Raw genomic sequence first — 26,304 nt, forward strand, 5'->3', positions numbered from 1 at the left:
CGCCCGCCCGCACACGTGGCCCCGCGCCGAGCGCCGGGGGCCGGCGCCCGGCCGGGGCGGGGTCTGCGGGGGGGCGCGGCGGGGCGCCGCCGGCCGCGACGGGCCACGCCGGGGCCGAGCGGCGCAGGGCGCCGCGGGGCGCGGGCACCCGCGCGGGCGGCGGGGCGGGGCGGGGCGGGGCGGGGCCGCGCCGGGGGGCGGGGCCGGCGGCCCCCACGCGGAAGCGGCGGCGCGGCCGCCCCCGGCGTGTCGACGCGCGGCGCGGCCACCGGCGGAGCGGGCCCGGCGGGGCGGGGCGGGGCGGCGCCATGACGGTGCCCTACTGCCCCGGCGGCCATGGCGCTGCTGCGGCTCTTGGGGCGGCCCCGCTCGGCCGTTGTCGGCATGGTTCACGCGGCCGCGCTGCCAGGTAAGCGCCGCGCCGCGGCCCCGCTCCCCCTCGCCCCCCCCCCCCCCCGCGGTTACGCGCCGCGCCGGCCCCTCGCAGGCCGTTACCGCCGCCCCGGCTGCGGCCCCCGGGACCGTCCCGTGTACCAGTCCGCGGGAGCCCGCGGCGCGGTGGGCGGTGGGGCAGCTCCCGGGCCCGGCCCGAGGGGCCCGCGGGAGCCCGCGGCGCAGGCACCGCGCGCCCGTGGGGGCCGCCGGGGCCGCCTGCGCCTCGCACCCTTGCCCGACGGGCCGCTCCGAGGAGCCGCCCTGCCCCGCGTTTCCCCAGAAGCAGCGCCCGAGCCCCGCGTCCAGCGAGCGCCGCGAGAAAAGCGGGACTAGAAATCGTCAGAGCAACTCTTCCAAGGCCGAATCCCGGACTCCCGGTACCCGGCTTTAGCAGCCCAAATATCACAAGGGACTTCCGAGTTGATCTTGAGGAAAATTCAGTGAATTCAAGCAAAATCCATTCTGAATGTTCTTTCCTGTTAGAAAGTCCTAGACTGAACATTGGATGCTATCAACCTTGCAGACTAGAGTTTAAGATTGCTTGAACTAACTTAAAGTTAACCCATGTTTAGCATAGGCATTCTGCAGACCCAGAGGTCTTTTCTTGCCCTAGGTTGCATTGCATGAGCATCACTAATGAAGGTTTAGCAATAATAAGTACAGTAATGACAAGCTAAGGGCAGACCCAGTGCAATGGGAGATTATAGTGGATGTTCCTCAAGTCTGAGAGCTTTGTTTCAGGAGCCAAATGATGAAAGCAGATATGTCAAGTTCAGCTAAGGAAAGAGATGCCATTAAGGTATGCCACAATGAGGCACAGCAGCCTTTTAGCAAGTGTACCTGTTCCTGCCTATTTCACTGTGCTAACCCCTGTAGTTATCTTAACTGAAAACTTACTCTGCATGGTTTTGATTTCCCCTTGCACTGGGGTAAGCAGCATTGTTTTTGCAGGCACACCAAGAAGTTCTCTTCCCCTGACCCAGATCGTTGATCAAGCTTGTCAAGAGGCAGAAACTTACAGGGATGCTGGAGTTGTAAGTATTGGCTTTCATGCTTCCTATGGCAGTATTTACATAAAAGCTGCTTCTGCATAGCTAGTCTTTAAAACTTTGAATCCAGGTATACCTAGAACTTATTGAAAGCATCTTAAGCACAGAGTTTAGGAAGAAATTTGAAATACAAGATGTAGCTTTAATATAGTAAGTAAACCTTAGGTTTTGAAGGCTAAGCCATGTATCGTGTGCATGCAGAACAACTGAAAAAGCTGCACAGTTCAAGTTGCTGAAAAAGCAGATGGAAAGTTGACTGCAACATGAAGTGTTGCTAGCATTCTAGGTATTTGGCTGTAGGAGGCTTCTTCCAGCTTGACGAGCCACTATATTTTTAGCTCTGTGCCACACACTGTTTTTGTGAAGTCATGGAGGAATGGCATGTGCACAGGCATAGCTCAGTCACTTGTGGGCTATAGCATTCTCCCATGGTTGTATTTGTGCTGCTTAGGCCCTTTTCTACCCATTTTAATCCTTCCATTATAGGCCCCTGGCAGAGAGCTTGCCTACTTTGCATATCTAGAGAAGGCCCAAAAGGCCACTCTCAGCCAGAAGCGAGAAAAGGCAGGTACTACTGACTGAATTGCCATTGGACCTAAGGTGGTGGTGTAATCTTCATAGGTCAGCAGTTTTTAAACGGAGCATGTGTCCTTTTGAAAGGTCAGGTATGTTTTAAACATTTCATTGCACTGTGTCTTCATGCATTGGTGTGCTTTTTCTTTGACCTGCCTACAGTATTATATAAGTTTGTTGGCATGGTAATGTCCTATTGTCTGAGATTTAAAAATGGCTTAAATGGACAAGTAGTCAGTGCTCTAAGCTACTGTTTTCTGCCAGACTTTAATAAGAACAATCCTCTTGAAATCTTTTTTATAGCATAAATTTAAATTATACTTTACAGTTAGTACAAGACTGAATCTAAACTTAATCTGAATTACAGAAGGCCAAAGTCAAAATTCTTGACAACAAGTCAAAGTAGGTTATGAACAGAGCAAGGCTTAGTTAGAAAAAAGTCATGAGAAGTGAATTGTTGAAAGGATAAACAGTGTGGAAGAATGATCTATACACAGGCAGGTTTAAGTGCCCGTGAGCCAGTTGGGCATGTGCAAGATGTCTACCCAGTCAGAATAATCTTTAACTGAAAGATCTATGGAATAAGTCAGTTTTCTTCCTTTTCATACTTTCTGAAAGAAAGTATGTAAAGTTGTTCTGCGTTCTGTACTGTGACTTTGTCTTTTCTTTATGGTTACAAAATCAATTTGAGGTATAGTGTGGTTTGATCCACATCAGAAGAGTGGCAAGTATGAGTTAGTGGCGAGTACTAGTTAGTCTGTCTTCCTGTGTTAGTTGAAGTGGTTACACAAGTGATCTATAATTCTCTTAAAGCCATTGTCACACATTCCATACTTACTTACCCATTTTCCTTACATACTGGCTATACATTGAAACCATTAGCAGCAGAGAGGAAGCACTAAATATACGTAAAGTTGAGGGAGCGTAGAGATGCAGTTACTGTCATTGCTGAAATGCAAAAAGCTGAAGAAAGTTTAAGAGAAACTTTAAAATCACTATTACCACAAAATTTTAGTTTCTATTTTACACCTCGTTGTCTTTTCAACAGTTGTAATAAAGCCTGCTCTTCAGGGCTAACTGGTCTATCTCTTCTCCTACTGTATTGCAATGACTCAACTCTAATAGATTTTAGAACTAGCTCCCAGGTAGACAGGTGCATGACAGAAACACAGTCATTTCTCTACAGATCTGAAGAAATTCAGGACTTAATATATTTCATGCAGGATTCTTAAGAAGGTCAGTATATACTCCACAATGGTTATTCTAAAGTTAAGTATCTGAAATTGTAGGTCCATACACAATAGTGTTACAGCTGTATGACAAACAAGTCTTTTATTAATGCATGAAGGTCAGAGATAATGAAGAGAGCTTCCATAAATATCAGTATGGTTGCCTAACACTTTCTGGAATTCAGTTGTCTAGTATTTTCCTCAGTACTTGAGAGAAGCATAGGCTTTCATGACAGATTCTTCAAGAGCTTCCTGGCTTTTGCACCGAGATCCTCGCTCTTCCAAATTAGATTTCTTGCTTCCCAGTGGGAATATATTTGTTTCTCCCCCTCAGTACTCAAGAGTAAACTGTTAAACTGTCTGTTTTTCATGTGGGAGAACACCTAGAAAGTTAAAGCTTTTTTTTTTTTTTTTCCCCCCTCCCCTCATGGATGTATTCACTGACAGTAGTTCCAAATGCTGCTTACCGTAGTCTAAGATCTGTAACCATCTTGCTACCACCAGGAGATGTTAGTATATTGTCTGAAATTGCTTGCATTGGTGTTAACATTCAAAAGTGAAGTATGGTGTTAACATTCAAAAGTGAAGTATATGGTCTCACCCACTCAATATATATTGCACTTGGCAATAAATTTTTGTTCAGAAAAAGGTGACTTTGTCTGGCACATGAGCTGTTTAACATAATAAATATGAGAGATCTGTGATATTGGAACACAATAATGAAAACAAGTGAGTGTTCAGATAGGAAGCCATCTGTGCTCAAGACGTATATGCTTTGTACTTGTATTACTGAACAATGAAATTTCCAGGACAAGATTTTATAAGCAACAAATTATGAGACATTATGATCCCTCCCATTTGTATCTGCTTTTGTTTAAAAAGAGTGATGCAAAAATACAGTGCAAGTTACTTAACTTTTATTCACTCAGTGCAGCCTAGGGGAAGCCTGCTTTGTAGCCAGAAAAAAAGCAGAGTGAGAGTGCCCCTTAATTTCACTGATATAACTAGCTTTACTAGTTGACATTATTATCTAGTTGCAGCAACTTGAATAGCTGACTTTAAAGACTGTTAAAGATACACATTTTCAAAAAGAATTATTTTTATTTGTGCTTTTAAAATGTAGTATTGAGTTCCAAGTATTATGATGCTTCTCACCAAGCAAGATTTTAGGTTTCCTTCTTTTGCCAGTACAGTCTCTGGAGATACCTTTGTTGCTATTCTGATCAATTTGATCCTTGTTTTATTTCTGTACTCGAACACCTATGATATATAGAGAAGAACATAAGGTGTCTGCTTACCTAAGTTAAGATAGAGATCTCTTGCTCAGGTAGTTTTTAAAGGAATTGTAGAATTTGGAAGCTATACCTGGGCACAGAAAAATACTTTACAAAGGTGTCTAATTTCCTTTATATAGAGGCACATGGCTGTGGTGGTAGGAGGGGTTGTGATCATCTCAGCACACACCTGCACCTGTTTAATAAATGGTATGAAACAAACAAACAAAAAACCAACAACACACCTCTTTCAATAAGAAACAGGAGTTGTTTTAAACTTACATAGGTTTTTATTGATATGTGTGTTTCTGGAGGTGAGGCCTTCCTGTTAGGGGAAACATTGAGGTTAAAGTCACCATAAGTAAGTTATGTTAGATAAGGAGCTGACTTAACACTTGTATGTTTGTTATACAGGTTGTGCTTTATAGAGTTATAACTGTATATTTTTCTTGAGACTTTTCTGCAGTGGTATGTGTGTGTAGCTGAAGTGTTTTAAGAGGTCATTCCTATAAGTGAAATAAAACTAAGGAAATTGTTTTTCTATATAATCAGAGAGCTATTTAAATGACCTACTATCCACTAGCTGACTGATACAAGAGGCACTTTGCACATATGTAACACTTTAGATGTCATTCAAAGTAAAAAGAAAGTATATTGTTTGAGAATTACTGAAAATAAGGCTGTTCTATTTATAAAACAACACATAAATCATCTTAATATTCAATGGAAAAGAAATACAAGAGATATTTGGTAGAGTTTTATCTCTTACTATCCAAATAAATTCTGTTTTGGAATGTGTAATACAGTAGCTGTTCCCATAGACTTCTGCACTATAAGCTTAAGTTCCAAGAACTTTAATTCAGCATAACTGTTTTCTTTCCACCATTTTAATTAGCTGTCTGATAGTACTGAAATCTGTTTTATATACATATATATTCAGTAAACACAGAAATCTGTGGTGTTATATTTTTATACAAAAATATGAAAGAAAGCTTTGAGTTAATGCATCTGTAATTCAGCTCTCTGTATTGCAGAACATATGTTGTTCTTTTTTTAATTAAACAAAACATAATATGCAAAAGAACATAGTCTATCTGATGGTACCAGAAGAATAACACACTATTAAAGTAAGACAAATAATATTCACTGTAACCCTGGACTTTGGGGGCATAGAAACAGATGAAATTGAAAAGTGGGTGTAATAAGTTTAAGGGAAGTGTAAGAAACTCTGGAATCCTCCCATCTGCCTGACTTGGCCATGCATTTTGAACTAGAGTTCAGTGAGGTGTTTGTTTTATGCGCAATAGTATGGCTAGAGTTTTTTATTACTTTTTAGCTAAACTAATTCATTAACATATCTAATGGAATAATTTGCTTTGTGCAAACCCTGAGCTGTCAAAATAGAAATGTTTCATGGAAAGCTCAGTTTTCCTGCCAGTTGGTTCTCCTGGTTTTTCGGCCCCTAGCCTGGCTCTCTAGAAGCTGAGCGGCTGGAGACCTGCTCCTGGGTGCCTTGCTTCCTGCGCACCCTGCTGAGGATGACTCTCAGCTACCTTGAAAGTCTGGGGCTTCTAGTTTGTAGATCCGAACTCCTTGCCCATGCACTTCCTTGGATGTACAGGTTTTGGTGAAGTCTGCCAAGTCGAGCGTTCTTGAGCTGAGGACCAAAGGTTTCCAGGGTTTGTGGCCTGAAGGAATCCCCTGGCTTTGAGGGTTTACTGCATTCTTCTTGTTTTGCTTAGTTTCAGAATCAGAATAAAACCAGATGTCAAATGCTAAAGTCCTACATTAATACTTTTGCCGCATATCACTACTGACCAGCTTTACTTTTTCACATAGACAGACCTTATATGTGTGTGTGTACAGAGGGCAGAAGGCTAAGGGATTTCTCTTTCTGTTGGTACCTTGAAGAATTCACTCTTGGCAGTGAGGTACAAGAAGACCATCTGGTGAGTTTAGGTTTGCTACACTACTGCTGACTGCATTCCAGAGACACTTACTAAAAGTTAGTGATTTAATTTCTGGAAATTTTGTTGAGGGCAGACTGTCATCTTTGTCCCCTGTCTGCCTCAGATCACAGGTGGAGAAGTGTGGGTGTTAAATGGAACGGTTGAATTGAACGTGGAAACCCAAGATGAAGTGCAGACGTTTTGGCCATTTGTCATACCTGGTTTTCTTTTGGTTGGTTGAGGTTTCTCGGGTGGGAATTCTGAGGCAACAGGTGATACCTAGGCCTGACGCTGGGTGCTTGTAGTGTTTGGTTATTTATTCCATTATTAACAGGTGTAACCTTTTGTTTTTAAGGAGTGTGTATTTTGTGCATATAAATATTTAGCTGTAAGTCACTTGGTAAAAGCAGCTGTACTCTAGTGCATGGTCCTCCGTTCCTTATCTTTGAATGTTTGTGGGTCTTGGACTTACCATATTGTTTCAAGAGAGCATTTACATTCTCAGTTTTCTTTTCCCCTTTGTCCATGTTAGGTGTTCATTTATGATGTCTGTGGTTTAGCCTGTAATTCAGCCATTAAATGCTGACTGCATTATATATACTGCCTTATCTTTTACTGCCAAAAGGGCTTCTACAGTACAACAAATATTGAAGAAGCGTTATTTACGTAATTTTTAAAAAGTAAATCTTTTTTTCCTTCTTGATTCTCTATGTTATTATTAACCCTACTTCTTTATTTAATCTCTGGTTGTATTTTTTTTTTTTTAATTTAAAATGTTGTTTTTTCTATTCTGATTCAGTTAGAATGTCTTAGAAATGCAAAGCCCTCATTTTAAGAATTAAGATGTATGATAAAACTCCAGAGAGAATAGGATTTATTTTCTATATATACAATGAATTTGTCTGTTAAACTTTTTGTATTTTTAGATTGAAGCAGGTGAGAAATTTCTAGCTTCTTTTAACATTCTCACTTCAAATGCAAAACATCAGACTTGAAATATGTTCCAAGGCTATATTTTCACTCATGTTATTAGTCCTTGACATAATTATATATGATTTGCAGCTGTTGAGAATTTTCTAGTGCATACTATACAAATGGTTAAAAAAGTACAAGGTACTAGATAATGTATGAAGATTTTCAGTAAATCATATAAATTATATCAGCAGAGTATTTTATAGTCACTCCATTGTTTGCTAAGTGTATGCCCATATGGAGTGAGAGGTACAGTAGATAATAAATAGCAGTATCTTCCTTCAAGTAATTTTGAATCCAGAGTGGGAGAAATACAAATTGTTAATGCTATGGTAATACGTACATTGGAAGTAATAGTCAAACAAAAAATTCCTTTATTTACCCAAAATAACACTTATCTTCTGACATTAATTGAATTGAAAATTGCCTTGATTATCTAAACCCTTTGTTATCCAAATATACTCAATATTCTATATTCCATTTGGATAATTGAAGTTTGACTCTACACTATTTTTAATGAGGTATGTGATTTAACTCATTCCCCTATAGTTCACATTTTAGGACAGATCAAAGGAAACCTAATTGATGAATGTATAATTGAAATCACATTTATTTCTCTTCATGATTTCTTTCCAAATACTGTGCTGTTGATGAAAGCACTTTTACAAGTGGTTTTATGCATCAACACAATTTACTATAAATAATCCTTCCTTTGAGGGAAAATCTTTAAACTTTGTGCGCCTTTTAATACAAATCTCAACATACTAGTAAACTAGCTGTGTTTTTTAAATTCCTTTTTTTTTTCTCCCAGTGTAATCGTATTTCTTTATAATAATCTCCACAGGATGGCTTGATAATAGAAAACATGCATGATCTTCCTTACACAGTTTGTCCTGGGCCTGAAATAACGGCAGCAATGACGGTCGTTAGCGCTGCAGTGAAACGAACCTGCCCCTGTCTCCCGCTGGGCGTCCAGATTCTGTGCGCTGCAAATCAACAGGCTATAGCAGTTGCTCTTGCGGCAGGTAATGGAAATGATTCATCACTTATTACTGTTGTTTGCTATGGCATTTACTCTCTGCAAATTGTGCATTGTACTAACATAGATACCATGAAAAATGAGACATGAAAAGCTCACTGTACCCTGAAAAAGCAGAAATTAGATTTTGAGAAAGATGCCTACTTGATTATAATAGATGATACTTGTGCACTGCTTCAGTAGCAGGCAGCTAAAAATCCCAAGGCCACTGCCACTGCTTTCTAGGTGAAACCTGTGTGAATATAATGATTAGTTTAAACCTACTCATGTTTAAAAGCCATCTTTGGCATAACTCTATTTACTTCAGTTAAATTATTTTGGGGGATTAATTTAACCCTCTGTAGTTAAGCATCCTGTTTCAGTATCTAATTATACATTGTTGCTACTACTGTTATCTGTTAAAACTAAGTTTTGTGTGTCTTTTTTTATGAATGAATGGAAAAAAGCCATATTGTATGATAACTAAAAATTGAGTATACTGCTAGCCAAACTACCTAAAATCAAAATGCATTTAGGAAAATTAAATATAAATTGATCTATCTGTATTGCTTGAATCCTAGACTTGCTAACCCTTCTGTTCCTACTCCTTCTGAAGGAGTTTTAGTTTTCCATATATAACATTTCCTGATTTAAAGATGGAGGCTGGTCTAATATGGAAGACTAGAACTGCTTAAATACTTCATAAATTGAGGGGGTAATGTATGTGTTTACCCAAACAGCATATGTAATGACAGTGAAGTTGCACATTTTTTTGAATGTACAGATTTTTTAAACTGCAGAATTCTGTAAGAAAGTAAAAGATATTTATGTTAATTAATTTAGAAACATATTTGATTAAAACAATATAGATGAAGTTATCTGCAGTGACAGTTTTAATTAGGTTGAATATGTTCTAAAAATCTTGAATTCCTTTTTCTTGGGGGAATTCCTGTTAGTAGATGTGTTTTGAACTCAGTTTGAGTGTTTTTAGAATGAGAAGTTGACATTTTTAAGGTATCAAGCTACTTGACAAACTGACAAAACCAATTTTATTTCTGTACTAAAACCTTTATGAAAGCTGAACTAAAAAAGCCAATAAAATCCAGTCGTATTTTAGGTTTTAAGGATTGTATGCATGTAGGATACTGAAGATGCTTAGGCATTTGCAAAAGTATTTACACACCTTATTTTTAAAAACCATGGTCAGATTGTTACTGGGTTATGCATCCCTTTAGGAACAAAATTGATCACTAAAATGGGAACATAATGTGGGGGTTATGTATTTCTCTTACTTCTCAGCAATTATTAATGAGGGAGAGAATTCCTGGACGGCTTGAGTTTTCCTCAGCTCTACTACTGGTCTGCACTGCTTGCTCTGTAACTGGAGAACAGCAACTAGGAAAGACCACTGTTTAGTGCATTTTATTGCACTTCTCTAAGAATTATTGTCTCAAGTTCACTGAACAGGAAAGCAAAAAGAAAAGAAGAATCATTTTAAGCGAAGCCATACTAAAGCGAGTGCTGCTTTGGGGGTATCTACTTGGTAAGTTTTTCTGTATTAACTTAGTAGCAACTTTAATATCAATACAATTTTAATGATCTTTAGAGGTGGCTATTGATAAAGCAAGCCCTGCAAGTTTTCACTACAAACATACTTGCTGAAGGTGCCGTACCTAAAAAAAAAAAAAGCAGATGTAGCATCTCCTGCTACTATGCAGTCATTTCACTTCCCCTGTGGAAACTCTTGTCTTTGTTAGAAGTAACCCTTCCGAAGAGAGCTGCACAGGGAAACAGTAAGTGGTCTTTAGATGTAGGTAACAATTTTCTTTTGTAAAGGGGGAAAAAATCAGCAAGTTTCCAGTGTAAGTAGAAGGAACTCATCATCAGTGACACATGATTATGCTAATAAACATATTGTGGGTAACCAAATAGTAACAAATTAAATTCTTGAATGAATTCTTGATTCTTGAATTCTAGCATATTAACAAGTTGTTGGATAAATCTGTAAATTACAATTATAAAACTGAGGGATGAGGAGCTAAGACAGTTTAGAAAATTTTTAAAAAATCTATTTTGTTTCTTTATATTTGAGCATCTGGAAATTGGGCACCTAAAGGAAAGAATACCGCCAACAAATGTGTTCTTGTGGGGAGCTTCAGCAGAAGTGTGAGACAGTGGCTGGAAAGTAGCGGGGGATCTTGGAAGAAAAGAGGAATCTGTGTGTCCTCTGTGTCTCCTACTGACAAGAAACAACTGTCAACATGAGCAGTTTTTCAGGTTGTCGAAAAACAACCATTGAGACAAAACAGTTGTTGCCAATCTCCTTCCTGCCCCCAGAGGTTTTTGCCAGCTATTATATCAGTGCTAAATGCTCTCTGGCTCAGAATGACCGGAGATCAGGGTTCAGTGAGGTTTTTGCCCCAAAGGTGTCCTACAGGCCATTGCTTCTTCCTAACACAGGTCTTGCTAGCAAGCTCCATGTTCTCCCGTCCCGTGGCACACAGACGAACGTCAGTATGATGGATTAACCGTGGGGAATCTTTCACTTTCAGTTTTACTTTCAGGAAGTTCTGTTAAAAGTTACAGAATTTTCCTTTTGTCCTAAAGGCTAATACGATAATACTAGCCCATATAAAAATTAATATCATTATATACACAAATAGTGGGGCAGATTCACGTCACACCTTTCTTAATATTTAAGTCCTTTCCTGCTCAGTTTTTATATTCTTTTAATGTAGGCTTTTAAATTTAAAATGCAATGATATCTATAAATAACCATAGACCTCAAAACATGGACATAATACAGAAAAGTACAGTTTTGTATTTATATTTTTGACTGGAAGCCATCTTAACTTCAAATACTTATTTTTAGACAAATGCACCTTCTTAACAGTTAATTTTAACGACATCCTCCAAAGATTGTATTATCTTCATTCTTTCCTGTTTTATGAAACTAAAATGCCCTTTGTGGAGAAGCAGATGATGACTGTGTCAGAATTTGTTTGCTAGGGTTACTTTTCAATTGGTTCATTATTAACAGGTGTACCATGTGTTTTTAAAGGTGTATAATTTCCTGTTCGTAGATTCTGATTTAATTAACTACATCTGCTTGAGGTTGAAACCAAATGATGCATATAAGTAGGGCCCTATGAGCATTTGCAGAAGAGATAAAAATACAAGTTCTCCCTTATTTATTTTTTACTTAGCAAATATTACTGGTTATCATTTTTCAGTGCTCAGGAATGTCCAATATATGTTCACTGAGTCTGGGTCAGGTTTTGTGCATAGTGTTAGCTTTTCCTTACTTATTTATCAGTGTGTCTTGTTTCCTGAAGTTAACTATTTTGTATGCTTGAACTGTCTGCTATGTACTCATGCTGTTTGTTGTTGACCTACTTCTAAATTACATGGCTTTTGTTTTATTGAAAGTTTGCTAATTATGAAACACTATTCACATTAGAGAGGAAGACTGTTGTTTTTAAAGGAATCATCCAAAAGCTTTCAGCTGCTATATATGTTTTTCCTTGCACTAATGAGATGTTCAACTTGGCTCTAATCTATCAGTGTAAGTCTTTGCGGAGCAAATGCAGAGCCTTTATAGTACAGGGAAAATATGCTGATGAAATTCCTGTTATCCTTTTGCACATATTCTGTGTTCTCCATTACTAAAATGTGGCAGTGTTTGGAAAAATTGACCCATCATTAATCTAAGGGAGACAAAGCTAATGGTGAAAAGAACTTCCAGAAACATTGGCGTTGTGGGATACATTGGCCTAGCCCTCTGCTGATCTTTGGGGCATAAAATGATCCCTAGAGCTGTATCTAAGTAATGATATGTGGGAATGCTTCCCATATTCCAGGTACGCTTCCCTGTTGTATCTTGACTCCATGGGGTGGAAAACGTGGGCACACAGGCCAGAGGTGAGTTACAGTGTCCTGTTCTGGCTGGATCTTCAGTCTGGGTGATCAGGAGCAAGAACGGTAGCACCTGTTACAAAATGCAGCTTCTCTACATCTGGATGAGCCTGTGTTACATTCTCCATGAATCTGGATTCAGTCTCTAAAAGTTTATCTTCTGCCATCTCCAGCTAACTGTGAAAGTGCCCTTTGTTCTTTGAGGATCATGTTGCTGAAATCCCATGCAGTTGCCATTTCTTAATTAGTCTTCAGCAGTGATGAGGTTGGTAGCTGATTAAGCAAGGCTTCACACCAGCTGATGCCCAGATATCTCCAAGTCTTTTATAATTACGTTCTTGCTGCAGGAGACAGTCTCTGTTCCTCTCCCCTTGCACACCCGCCAGGAGAGCCATACCTCACACGAATTTCCTATTTCGTAGACCCTGTGGTAGTGTTTACAGTGAGGTGGAATTGGGCAGAATTGTATGCTGCCTTTTTTGTTTCTTTAGGTATCACCATACTCATGGTTTGGGGAGGAGCAGCTCAGCTGGGAATGTCATCAGGAAGAGTGCAGGTGTGTGTTTCGTGAGAGTGCCTGCAGAGCGAGGTAGCGAGCGCCATGGGCTCTCTGGGCAAGATGCTGCTGAGGACTCGGCTGGCGATGCTGCTTCTCCCAGGCCTGGAGTTCGTGCTGAGTGGGGAAGGAGCTGTTGCAAATCGATGCCCTGAGTAGTAAAGGGTCTTGCACAGCATGCAGACTCTGCCTCAAGCATCAGTAGCAGGCAAAGTCAGTATTCCTCAGAGTTTTTGTTTTCAGCACAAAATCAGTGTTTTTCAGATTCTTTTTGAATTAGGAAGTCAAGGAGAGTTGGTAGCCAGGATTTACTGCTCATAGGAAATAAGATACCACCAGTAAATTCACCCTGCAACATCTTGCCTTTGTGTAAAGCAGTTCAAAATTCAGCAGCAGCCGGGAGCTGCTACCTTGCAGAGGCCAGATCCTATTTCTATGAAGGCAGTAAACTCTGGCTCCCAGCTCCTTTTGACTTTGTAAAGGAAGGAACATACTCTAGAAAGGGCTTCTTAATGATTATATCCAGTTCACAATTTTGTGTTGTTAAAATGCAGTAATATGCACATTTGTAGTATCTAACATGGGTACAGGGTAAAATAAAAGTAATATTTCCTCCATTAAATCAGTCTTGCAATATTTTTTAACACAGCAAAAGAAGTGTTTCAATCTCTGACTTTTTTTCTTTTATTCATCAACTGTTATGGGAAGGAAAAAAAAAGGCTTTTTTGTACAATTGATAGACCTTCACAGCTGTTTAGGCAGAGCTGTGTAACTATGGTTAAAGTAGTGTGATAACAATTACTGGGTTTTGAAAAAGAGACAAACTCTATTTCCTTAAACAAGCCCTGCAACTGCTGGATACTTGATTCCATGTTCTTAATATAGTCTTGAAGTTTTGTTTACTGGATTTCATTGGAAGTTTCCTGTTCTTGTTTTCCAGTGAGATTACAAGGGTTCTTTTGCTCCCATATAAGTCAGAAATGGAACTGCCATTAACTATTTAACGGCTATTACTTTTCAACTTGCCAAATGTGAAATAAGCAATAGTATCATTCTCACAGTTTTATGAGCCTAAAAATTGATTCATTAGTGGAATCCGATTATGGCTTCATAAAACAGAAGGGTAATGATTTGGTGCCTACACCATATTACTGTTGGTTAAAATTTGTATCTCAGTAGCGCCCAAAGATCCAGATAGAGAGCGCAGCCCTGTTAAACTAAGTGCTATTCTAATGTTTAGGAGAAAGTCTCAAATTCCTAAGCTAAGGAAGCACATCTCAAACATCAACAAACAACATGCAAGGAGCGATTTCAGTAAATGATATTACTGAATGAATAGTCCTTGTCCTAAGGTAGAGATTATGATTGCTGAAAATTTAATGGATTTCTAGACTTGACAGTAGTCTTATAATTGCAGGAGAATTGATTTATCTTATTTTAACTCTGAAATACACTGTAAACTTGAGTCATTTAAATAGAACCTACAGCTTTTGTTCCTAGGTACAGGAATCTCAATCTAGTTATTTGCACTGCATTTCTTGCCAAGTACCTACTACTGCCTTTATACTTGTGATACATTCTTGTCTCTGGACCCTGAGAACACTCCATGCTTTTTACCTGCTAATCTCAAGACACAGAACAGCTCATATTTGATTTCACATCCATCTGCGATGTATCGTGTGAGTCGGAATCCGTGTTGCTAAGCAGTACAGACTCTCCTCTCTTGTGCATAAGCTTCTGTTTCTGCAACTTCAGGACTTTTGGAATGAAACTGAAATTTAGCTTTTAAAATAAACAGACACCTTGTCATTTGATAAATATATTGTAAAGATCTCATTTCTGTTTGTATTGGAAATGTGCTAAGATGAGGCCTCTGTTGCCTAAGCAGTTCTCCGGGAGGTGGAATTGCACCCATGATGGCTGCCTTCCCATGTGTTTGTTTCCTTGGTATGATGTCAGCTCTAATTAAGTGTGCAGCTCACTCCAAAACTGGAGAAGCAGCAGAACTTCGGAAGAGCCTGGGAAAAATCTCTAAAGCAAACTGGAAGAACAGCAAAAGCTGCAGAAGATTAGTGCAGAGTCTTTACATGTATGTTAAGTGACAGGTGAAATAAACTTCAAGGCTATGGAAAAATTGGAGGGAAGAGTAGAATACTATAAAGGAGTCAAAATTCTATTTTCTTGTGCCTAACAGCTGTTCATTACACCCTAGCCCAAGGCATTGATATTTTCAATACAAAAGTATTTCAAGGCTGTGTAGTGCTGCCTGATAGAAGGTGAATGGCCTGTGTAAAGTCATTTTCTGTCCTTAGCCTTCCTCTTAAGCCTCCATCTCACAAAAGCTTCCTAATTGAAAGAATAAATGAACATGGTTGAAATTGTGTTGCTGAGTTGTGGTAGAGTTGATGTTTTCTGTACCTTTGCCACAGCTCAAGAGGTAATTTGTTAATGTAGTGCTGTATAGAAAACCCAAGCTACATTCAAATAGAGAGTCAAATAGGTTATATATAATGCACCACAGGTTGTGTTTTCTTTGCTAAAGAAAAGTTCTATGCTATTCCTCTGTCTGCCTCCATGTCCCTGATGCTTTTTAACCTGTTGGCCAGTTTCAGTCGAATTTAACAGAGGAGAAAAACATGGGAAGGAGGAAGTAATATAATGAAAGTGAGTGTCTGGGAAGAGGGGAGAGACCCAAGTTAATGCCCTTTTTTTTGCAGAGAAGCCACATCATTAGGGCAAAGGAGGCTTTTTTTGGCCTGCCTGCTGGCCGGTTGGCATACACTGCTGACGCTTCATGGCAAGGGGCAGGGCTCGCAGTAGCAGATGCTGAGCCACGGTGTACGGACTGATGGGGCTGAGAAAGAGGAAGGAGCTGTGCGGGCAAGGAGAAAAACTAGTCTACTGTGTGGGAGAGAGAGGAATTGGAGGTAGCAGGATGGAAAGAAGAGCTCAGAGAGAATATGGGTGAGAATAATGGCTGTAAGATGTAAATATGTGGGAGAGCAAGGTTGATTTGTCCTAGACCACATGGAACAAGTTGTGCTGAGACCAAATAGTAAGGGTAGTAAGGTGTTTTGTTTGATTGGTTTCTGTTTTTCAGTCTTCACTTTTGGCTAAAATATTGCTTTTTTTTTTTTTTTTTTTTTTTCCCCCCCCCAGATCTTGATTTCATCCGAGCTGAAGGGTTTGTGTTTTCTCATGTTGCCGATGAAGGGATTATAAATGCCTGTGCAGGCAACCTGCTACGATACAGAAAACAAATTGGAGCAGAGAACATTCAGATTTTTGCTGATATTAAAAAGAAACATAGGTAAATATGAAAAATATTTTATATAAATGTTAATGTAAGAGTGATCAGATGTTTTTCTCCATTTTCTGTTTTTTTACATCTAGTTAGTGTCAGGAAAGTTAATGATATAGGGAGAACTTTATTGTTCAAACATGGTGTTGCAATGCTATTAGGGGAAATGTTTACAGACAAATTTGCACCTGTAAGCTGCAGGTTGCTACATCTATGAGGTTTGCAGTTGTTTAACCTTTAAGATTTGTAAGTGTAGACTGTAAATGTCTTGCATTTGGTACCAGGTGAGATGTTTTATCCTTAGATATATGTTTGTTATGTTTAAAAAAAATTTTGTTTCAGGAGGCTAAGCATCCAAGGTTATTTTTAGTTATGCAAGCAGTTGCCACATGCAAAGCATCTAAGTCATAACATTTTGGTATTTTAGAAAGTGATTCTCTTTTTTCCCTTCATGCCAACAATACTGATTCCTTCTACTTAAATCAGTGCTGTCTGTGTACAGATTATATTCTATGATTATCAAACAAAAGGAACTTATGACAGATGAATCCAGTTTCTCTTCTGCTCATATGTTATCATAATTGTCACCTGGTATTTTTAGCTATTTAGATGTCACTCTTTGTTTTTTTTTCCAGAAGAGCTGTTCAAATGTTATGTATTATACATGCTAAATAACCTAATTAAAATGTTTGTGTATAGTATGTGGATAATCATGGGAATGACCTGAAGATCTTAAACAACTGATTTTTTTTTTAAATAAACTAATTGTTTCAGAATATAGAGGAAACAATGCAACCTGGTCAAATTAAGGTTCTTCAGAGTGGTTTCTTTCTAATGACTTTTTTTTTATTTTAAAAATACATTGCATTACACTTCTTCCCAAAATTGATGTAGTATCATGCGATCTCTTCTTTGTCTTGACAATTGATAAATTGACATTTGGATTGCACTCTTTGTTGTTTGAAGGGTTTGTTTTTTGAGAGAGGAAGAGGTTTTTGTTTCAGTGAGATTCCTAAGCTGAGGAGGAGGGGTTAAAGGACTTGCAGGTTGTTTGGGGTTGTTTTTTTTGTTTGTTTGTTTTAATATATACCTGCCAGCAAGAGCTGCTAGCTTCCCGTTCTCTGAATCAAGAGAAACTATTTTATAGTCTTATTGTCTTCTTTATAGCTACCCTCCACATGCTCGTCCTGTTTCCGCCTAATTATATGTATTATATACTTAATTTAGACCTGCCTTTCTGCAGCTGCAGAAGAGGAATTAGTATACTTATTTTTGCACCCAGCACCATGAGTGCAAGCCCCTGCAGAATGAGCACGTGCTGCTGCTTCACACAGGGCAAAGCACGGGCTGCCCCAAGGCAGTCTCCATCCTGGCTCTGTCACCGCTCATCAGTGTGACAGATTGGCCATAGCCATTGGTCTTTCTGTATTTCTGTTTAAGTAGAAAACAGAAGATGAGGTGTTTAACCTGCAATGGCTAGAATTCTTTCAAAGTTTAGAACTGTTTAAAACAAAAGTTGCTATTGCTGTAGGTTTCAGGCAAAGTGCATCTCCCATATACCAAGGACTGCTGCTTCAAAGATAAGATGCAGGTGATTGATGTTTGCAGCAACTGCTACACGAAGATGATCCCTGTGACTATATTACAGGTAGCGAGTATACCTCGTGTTAGTTGGACTTCATGAAATGAAGTGGAGGGTATTAACTCAGTTCTAGGTAAGGGGTTCTGATTCATGAATGGCTGAACATCCATAACTCCCGCCTGGAGTCAGAGAAGCTGTGTGCGCTCAACATTTCTGAAATGCAGCTGCTCAACATGCCTCAGTTCTGCTTGGTAGGTCACACTTAGCAATTGTTGTTCAGAGACAGAGCAAAGACCCAGAGCGATAGGTCAGTCAATTATGACACTGCGATGGAAATGCTTTTCTTTTTTCCCCTCTCTCTCTCGTTCATATTGCAATCTTACTTCCCATTTTAAAACAGGATGCTTACCCTCTCTTAAAAAGCCTCCCTTGAGCTGTTCTGACAGCAGGGAAGATGAAGAAATGCAGTCTAAACATTCAACAAGATGGATAACAAATGTGCGTGCCGAAAGTAACCAGAGGGTACGTTCCGCTGTTGACAGTGCTCACGCTCTGACGGCAGATGTCAGCGTAGCCGAGACCGCGAGGGCGGCTGAGCTCTTCCTGGCTGATGGGGTCATATTGACTGGAACAGCTACTGCAATGCCTGCCGATCCGAAAGAGCTGAAAGGTGAGAGCTGTCATACGAAGGTCGGACGACAGGCAGTGAATCAGCTTCTGGATTAATGTAGAGAGAAATCTATATATCTGCTGTTCCTGAAAAAGGGGGGAAGAAAAGAAACTTGCTTTCTCTAGAGAGTTTGATTTGATACAGCAAAACTAATGTGATTGAGGTTCTATTTAGTTTGTCTGTGATATGTATCTAAGCAACAATTTGGTGGGATAAAAATGAAAATTATTTCAAGCTTTTATAAAATGGAATGATACTGAGGTTGACATTTTTACACAATAAGGTTCAATTTCTGAAAAGTTTTAGTATAAGAAAAAGTTATGTCATAGCCTTACTAAAAAGCTAACTAACTAAAAAAAAATTCTTTTCAGTGGAAAGATTTAGATCTTCCAAAATGAAGATGCAAGTCCTGCAGAAAAGGGGACATTTGAATTTGGTAACATTCCAGACAGTGATACCAGGGAAAATACTGCTTAGAAGATTTTCAAAAAGAATACTACTTCACTCTTAGAAAACTATACGATATTTACATAATTTTTAAATGTTGTGGACTTCCTATGAAGGGAGAGGCATTTGACTTGTGAGTTCTGACCTTTGCAGAAGTGCTACATGATTCTTCATGTTTTTGTATTGGCATAGATTTGGACTGTCTTCTCGAAACTAGATTGTTCCCATCCTGGAATTTTCATTCTGTATTAATGACTAATTTTATTTAGATTAATGGCTTGAATTTGAGAGTTTGTCTACATAAAGTAGAATGTGTATTTTTTTTAAGATTTTACTTTTGCTGACATCATTTAGCCTAGTATGTTTTAAAGTTCTACTGCAGACAGTGACTTGTATTCAATTAATTAGTTGATCAGGGTGAACTCTAAGCTGGAAGTCCAGTTAATGTGCATTAAAGTATATTTATCTGTCTAATCTGGAGTTTTAAAACATGCTAGCTAAAATGTTAGCCAAAACAAGTTTGAAAAATATCACTTTTATTCAAATGTGGCCAAGTTACAAGAAATATTGGACATCCACAGCTGCCTTTGAAGCAATTTCTGTTCCAAGTTGCAGTGATCACCGGTAAGGATCAATCTGCAGAATTAATTAGTGCATGCTTGGTCAAACTTAAAAAATATCAGTACCTTTGGCAAAAATAATTTTTGAAGGATGAAAGATATTAATATGGGCTCTGTTTCTTTAGCATGTTCTGGTCTAAACCACCCAGTTGCTATTCTTTCTTTGTTGTCATACGAAAGAAGAAAAAGCAGGTGAAAAATATACTTTACCTATTTGCCATAGAGACCTGTGCCTCAAACATTTGGAATAATGTGAAATCATTCAGCTTTTTTGGTATTTACCCATATCATACATGCTTATCAGCATTTAAAAGACATGTTGAACTTGTCAAAATTGATTTTCATTTTATATACATTAAACAAACTGTTGGTCAAAGAACAGATGATAAATGAATATACTTCAGTTCACTGATGTTAAAAATAAAATGATGTTTTGGTGAGAATACTGAGCTCATGAATTAGTTGGGATTTTTTCATATCATAAACTAGAAATGATACATAGAACAGATCACGCTGAAAGCTAGGTATATTTTCGAGACTGCAAAATTTCATTAATCTAGAGTTCCATCACTGCTTTTAATTAATGTCGCCTCATTTTAATGCAGATTAAATTAAAAAAAAAAAAGGATTTAATAAGTCTTAGGGCAAAATCCTAGGTTAAATTCTGCTTTCCAATATACGCATGCAACCTCCATTGATTTCATGCATCAGAGCAAAACCTGTCCTGTAGGCCCATAGGTTTTTCTATGACAGGAACCCAGCCAGACAACACCACAAATTCTTCTTTTCTTTCCTGTGAAAAAATGTCAGTCTCAGTCTTGTTCTCTTTCTGGATCCAAAGAACAAAATGAATCAGAGTTGGCAGTTGTAATGAAGTACACACACAAATTTTATATTTGGATTTGTGGTATGAAGCGAGAATCTGAGGATCATGGATTCATGTTACTCAGGTCACAGGATTCTGAGACATTAGCAGGCCATCTCGTAAGAAGGCTGTTGGCTTAAAACAGTTAAGAGAAGAACTTGAAAATCAATATTCAAGGTTATAAGGAAATGACAAATTAGGCACATCTATGTCTGCAGATTCTTAAAAGGAATCAGATCTACAGTATACAAAAGTTGGTGTTGACATGAGTGAAATTTTGTATTTCATGAATTTGTGCAGTACTGGAAGTGCTGTATTATGATGATACACACAATTGGGCACCTCTCATCACACTGCAAAGCATCTCTTGAAAGCAGAACCAGAAAGACAGATGAGATTTTTGTCCTGTCTTTTTTCCAGCTTTGTTGTGAAGTAATGCAGAAGTCTCTTTGCGTCAGTGTGTTAAATTGACTGATTTGTGATGGGGTATGGGAAATGAGTGTTTCCCTGTCAAGCCAGAGAGCTGTGCTCAGTAGGCTTTTGTTTGTAGTTGTTTTGCTACCTTCTCGTAGGCAACTATCAATGTTGCTCCTGATGGCAACTGGCAGGCTTTGCTCTTACAGTGAGCACTGACCTTGCTATAGAAAAGAGTTGGTTTCAGCATGTGTGCCAAGGCACCGTTGCTGATGGGAGCAGGAGATCTAAAAATCTTAATGCTGCCTTCAGGTCATTAAGGAGCAGGAATTATAGCTGAGCTTTTTGAATTACAATTAATTTATTTAACAGACCATATTTCCATTTAAGAGGTTATATGACTTTGTTCCAGTTTGTTACACTGTAAAAAGGTTCTTTGATTGGAGAGTGTGAATATATCAGGTTTGCTGAGTATAAATGCTTTCAGCTTAAATTCCTGATTCAAATCCAGTCCATATTTAAGTGACCAGAGCCTTTGTATAATGACTGGGTAGTTATCAGTATGAACAAAGTGGCTGGTCTCAGCTGAGTAACCAGGGGATATCACAAAAACCAACAGCTGCTATGACTGTCACCTCATTTGTAATCATTCAGACAAGGGGCATCAAGACTGATTTGCCCTCCCACATTTTGATGGTCTGTTTAAGTCAAATTAAAGGCTGCTGCCTTTACAGTACCCTCCTATAGATAAACAGGAGATGTAAGTCTCTGATCTGTACTTTTTGTAAGCCTGAGATTTAATGACAGGAAAAAAGTCCTTTGAATTTAAAAACTAAAATGCGTTACAGTGGAGCATTACCATAAACAGTGTTGTGTACGGTACAGTGATTACTGCATATGAAAAAGCTGTTAAAGAAGAGTAGTCGAGCAAGTTATTGGCCCGGTGGTGCTTATTTTTACACTGCTCTTTGCCATTGTTTTCAAGCTAGGAGCATTTGGCCTTTATTTCATGCAACTTGTGCATACCATAGTTCAAATGTTTTCATTGCGCTTTGCAACCAAGCACTATTTCATATGATTTTATTAAAGACGTCTGCAGATGTACTGTCACAAGAAAGAGCACAGTGCCCTCTAGTTACAGTTTATTGAAGTAGCGAAATGTGCAAGTTCTGTAAATGCTGGGATTTATTTGTTTTAACATCACAAAATTGTCTCCTTTTCTCTCTGTGTCAAAAAATATTATCAGAGGAAGAAAGCTGAAAAACATTTCAAGCAAGACTCTATGTTTAGAGACATCTAACAATGACTGAACATCACCGTGCAGAAGCATATCTCACTGCTGTTGCTTTATTTTCTTTTACAAGTTAGAATTTGCATTAACAAAGCCAATAGACAAGTCATTTTATACTAATCAACTTTAGGCCTTGATGTGTTTGGAAATGACTTAAAATTTCTGCAGCATACTTGATTAGGTATCCTAGGCTTATTATAGACAGGGCACTCCTATTGCCATCCTTCACGTTGCCTGTCTGAATGAAACTCGAGCACAGGAAGAGCTGCGTGTGGACAGCATGTGTCACGTATGGATCACAGCAGGCGCTGGACAGCTTGCTACGTAGGGAAGCTTTGGGGTTTTTGATAGTTTGGTGTCAGTCTCAGGTTTCATTGTTGCAGTCTTTGCCCAATAGGGCTATGCTATTGTCTCACACCCTTGTGATCATGCTCTGTTTGATAATTTGGTTCTTCGTTTTTCCTGCTGATGGGAAATAATTATGAAACAACTACCTGCTAATGTGTCTTACGTATTGTCATAAAAACAAAGATTGACTTGGAACACGGTTCCTTTGGGAATGCAGTAAAGTACAGTTGTGCAAATCTATGGTCAGTTGTAGCACCTTAATTATGGATCTATGTAAAGCAAATCTGATGTTCCTAAGAGTACATAAATGCTTTATAAATAAAATTCTAATTTTTCTGGAACAGGATTTCATTAACAGTGTTATAAATAACTAAAAAATGAATTATTTTGTTGCTGTAAAAAGGATGACTATCAGAGTATAAAATATGCATAGAAATAACCATTGCTTTAATAATATATATGTGATCCAGTTTTGTTTAAAATTCTTCATAAAGACTGTGTTGTATGGTTTTATTCTTTTGTGTTCAAATGTTTGCAGCAAGTGGTTATTGTTCCTAGATGGAGAAACAGTAGGATGTGTGACCGAAAAAGAATTTTAGTTTATTTGATCCCCTTTCTTTGGTGAAGTAGAAAGGTGATAAATAATTAGTCTTTCCTGAAGCATCATTAATAAGTTTGGCATCTGATGAAACTTTATTTAAATATAAACAGTGTTTTGAAGCAGACTTTTATATATTACATAGGCACTTTCCCTAGTTGCCTCAAGCTTTAACCATCTTACATTGGCTTATTATCCCACTTACGGCCATTTATATGTTTTTAAAGGTCAGAAATAATGTCTCGCAACATTTCTTTAAGGAAGCAATGAAGCAACCAGTCCCACAAGAGAGACTCTTAGGATGGTCAGTTTGAAATGAAAGGGTGGGAAAGGTGCTTAGTAACTCTTGAATTGGCCCTTTCCCTCCCCCCCCCCCCCCCCAAGCTGGTACTGACTTGTGTTCTTCAGAAAACACTGTCTAATTACCTGTTCTTTATCCATGGGGAACCTTTCCATGGTCCAAAAAGCCACCCCCTTTTGTTTTCAGTCTAAAAATGTGAGTTGCCTTGACTGAGCCATGTATCAGTTTCTGTATGGGAGGATCCTTCGGCATGCATGCATTTCACAGCAAACATGGTCACCGAGACACTGAGTGAAATCCACCCCTGTGCATGAGGCGTGAAGGGGGTAATATGGTGTGAGCCCTGTTTTGATATTTTACCCATTTGTCCTTGTAGAATCAGGTGATGTGCCAGATGATGGAAAAACATACTATGTCTAGAAAAAATAATCTTTGTCTTTTTTACTCCGTTGCAATTTATAGAAAGAGAAGAAATCTTTATCAATACTGTCTTGGAGTTATCAGTGTAGTCCGTATGACCACTGCTTGCTTTCCTACTTCCATGTCCCTTGAAATTTACTGTGAAGTAGAGAGCATGTTCCTTTCCTTTTCATGGGAATAAGGCCCTTTTTTTGCTTCTTCACTGAAGATCATCTGCAACATAACCACATAGCATAAATTCAGCAAAGAGACCTGGCAGGAATATACACCAGACCAACTCCCATTATTGTGATTTAAACTGATGACTGAAGAATTGTAATGAGCATAGCCCTACTGGATAGTTCTGCCACTCTAATGATCTCACCACACGCTTGCAAAAAAGAATATGAGCTGATATAATAAATGCAGACAAGAGCGGCATCTTGCTCTTGTTTCTGTATTTTGATTACTTTATAGGAAGATTTTCAGGGGTTGTTCAGTTCTTTTAAGGTGAGAGGAAATTGAGAAGCAGTTAGGAATCCACAGGAGGCAGGGTGACTCTAGCAGGAGTAAATCCTCTGTTAAGGCAATGGACCTCATTTGTCTGGAATCTATATTGGGTGCTACTGCAATACAAACAGTAAACCGTAGCTCTTTTCCACGTATGTGTAGTACCATAAGTACAACGGATCCTCTAAGTGTGATGGTAGTAGTCACTTTAAGTAAGAGGGCCCGGGGTACAGCAAAACCATGCTAGTCCTGCTGTGCAAAGAATTCCTGGATCCAGCATCTCTTCTTACCAGGGACATGTGAGAAAAATGAATTTATGAAGGAATGCAGTTGAAGACGGTGTATTCTCTGCCAAGCGATCTTTCTGGACCCTGGTCCCCTGAGAAAAAAAGAGGGCTATAGCTATGGGGTTTTTAGACCCAACTTTCCGTAGCACTGAAACCATCCTCTGATATGTGGCCAGGAATATTATTTTGCAGCCTTTCACACAATGACAGAATGCAAGGCAAAATGGTATTTTGTTAACAGTTGCTCAAAGCTGAAGGTGGTTTCCCTAGAGAAGTTGTTTCATCCTCTAGCAGAAGTAAGAAAACCATGATCATGAGTTTCTTGACGCTTACCTTGATAGAATTTTAAAGACTGGACAGAGGAGGTCAGAGGACTTAACGCTAATATTGGTTTTCTTCACTTCAGAGGTTAAACATGCTGTGAAGATTCCTGTGCTGATTGGGTCTGGAGTGACTCTGGAGAATGTGAGGAATTACTTGGATGCAAATGCTGTAATAATTGGTTCGTATTTCAAGAAAGAAGGTTACTGGGCGAATGGTGTTGATCCTGACCGAGTAAAGAAATTTATGGATCACATAAGAAAACTGAGAGAATGAGTTTGTTAGCAAACAGTGTTTTTGTTTGTATGTGTAAAAATGGAGTTTGATACATTGTACAGAATTAAAACACAAATGTGCACTTGAAGGGCTAATAACATTAAATGAAAACGCACATCATCTCCATAGCTAGTTGGGAAACCAGATGACGTTTTAAAATAAACTGATGTTTGTTTCTAGGCAGCATATTTCTGAGGCACTCAAATCCGCAAAACCAAACTCTCCGACAGCTTGTGTAATATATTCTCTACTATAAGTAAAATGCTTATGGAGTTTAAGAATTTGTAGTAAATATTCATCACAGGATGAGCTGAGTTTTCTTTCACACGTGAGTACAATAGGACACCCTAAGTTTACAGCTAACAGCATTGTAAATTGGACAAGTTAATTAGCCTTTCAGTTTCCCCATCTGTAAAATGATGATAATAGTACCTACATCACAGGGGGGTTGTAAGACATAATAAATGAATGAATGTACAGCACTTTCATCTCCTCAAATGAAGGGCTCTATTAAAGTTCAAGATCATTATTTTTTCATTAGAATTGTGCATTTATTAGAAAAATGTAGTAATTGTATACCATACAAAAATTTAAGATAATTGGGAAATTGATTTACTTATAATACTTATTAGAGAATAAATGTAAATATTTAATTACATTTTAAGTAGAGTTGGAATTTAGTCAAAATGTTTTCACAAAATTTTTTTTAATAAAGGTTTACTGCTATTTTTCAGCAAGCTCCTACAGCTTTGTACCTCTCCAGACTAGTATTAGGGATGTTAAAAACTGCCAGGTTCCTTCCTATACGCACAGGTGTAATTATGATGGAAGCCTTTCTACCAAAACTGAAAGGTAAATACAAATTTTCATTTTTCCTGTAAAATGTGGGGGAAAATATGACAGTCTCACTGTGTATATTATAAGGGATTGTACTTCAATTTGATCTTTAAGCCCTAAGGAAGTCTAAAAAAAATAACAAAGAATATCTGTTGTGTTGTGGATGTGTAAAGTGTGGGCATATGTTTTCATTCCTTGGGACTGTGAGCTAAGGTTGTCCTCTAGGATCTCTTTCCCTTTCCTTGACAGCTGTGCATCAGGCTTCTG

At 38.8% G+C, this 26,304-nt stretch overlaps 1 protein-coding gene across 4 annotated transcripts; it reads left to right on the forward strand.

Moving 5' to 3' along the window:
* Positions 1 to 278: 278 nt before the first annotated feature.
* Positions 279 to 25,932, forward strand: LOC106483222 (uncharacterized protein F13E9.13, mitochondrial-like). 4 transcript variants are annotated; one of them, XM_067302523.1, is made up of 6 exons: positions 279 to 409; positions 1,387 to 1,469; positions 8,326 to 8,506; positions 16,130 to 16,280; positions 18,396 to 18,523; positions 25,010 to 25,932. In XM_067302523.1, the coding sequence occupies exons 1-6, from the start codon at positions 337 to 339 to the stop codon at positions 25,198 to 25,200; spliced, it is 807 nt and encodes a 268-aa protein (XP_067158624.1). In that variant the 5' UTR covers positions 279 to 336; the 3' UTR covers positions 25,201 to 25,932. The 4 variants fall into 4 exon arrangements, with proteins under 4 accessions (XP_067158624.1, XP_067158625.1, XP_067158627.1 ...); XM_067302524.1 differs by lacking the exon at positions 25,010 to 25,932 and adding an exon at positions 18,895 to 22,849; XM_067302526.1 differs by lacking the exon at positions 279 to 409 and adding an exon at positions 776 to 812.
* The last annotated feature ends 372 nt before the right edge of the window (positions 25,933 to 26,304 follow it).

Source organism: Apteryx mantelli, chromosome 10, assembly GCF_036417845.1.
Source record: "Apteryx mantelli isolate bAptMan1 chromosome 10, bAptMan1.hap1, whole genome shotgun sequence".
In the NCBI taxonomy this organism is placed as follows: Eukaryota; Metazoa; Chordata; class Aves; order Apterygiformes; family Apterygidae; genus Apteryx; species Apteryx mantelli.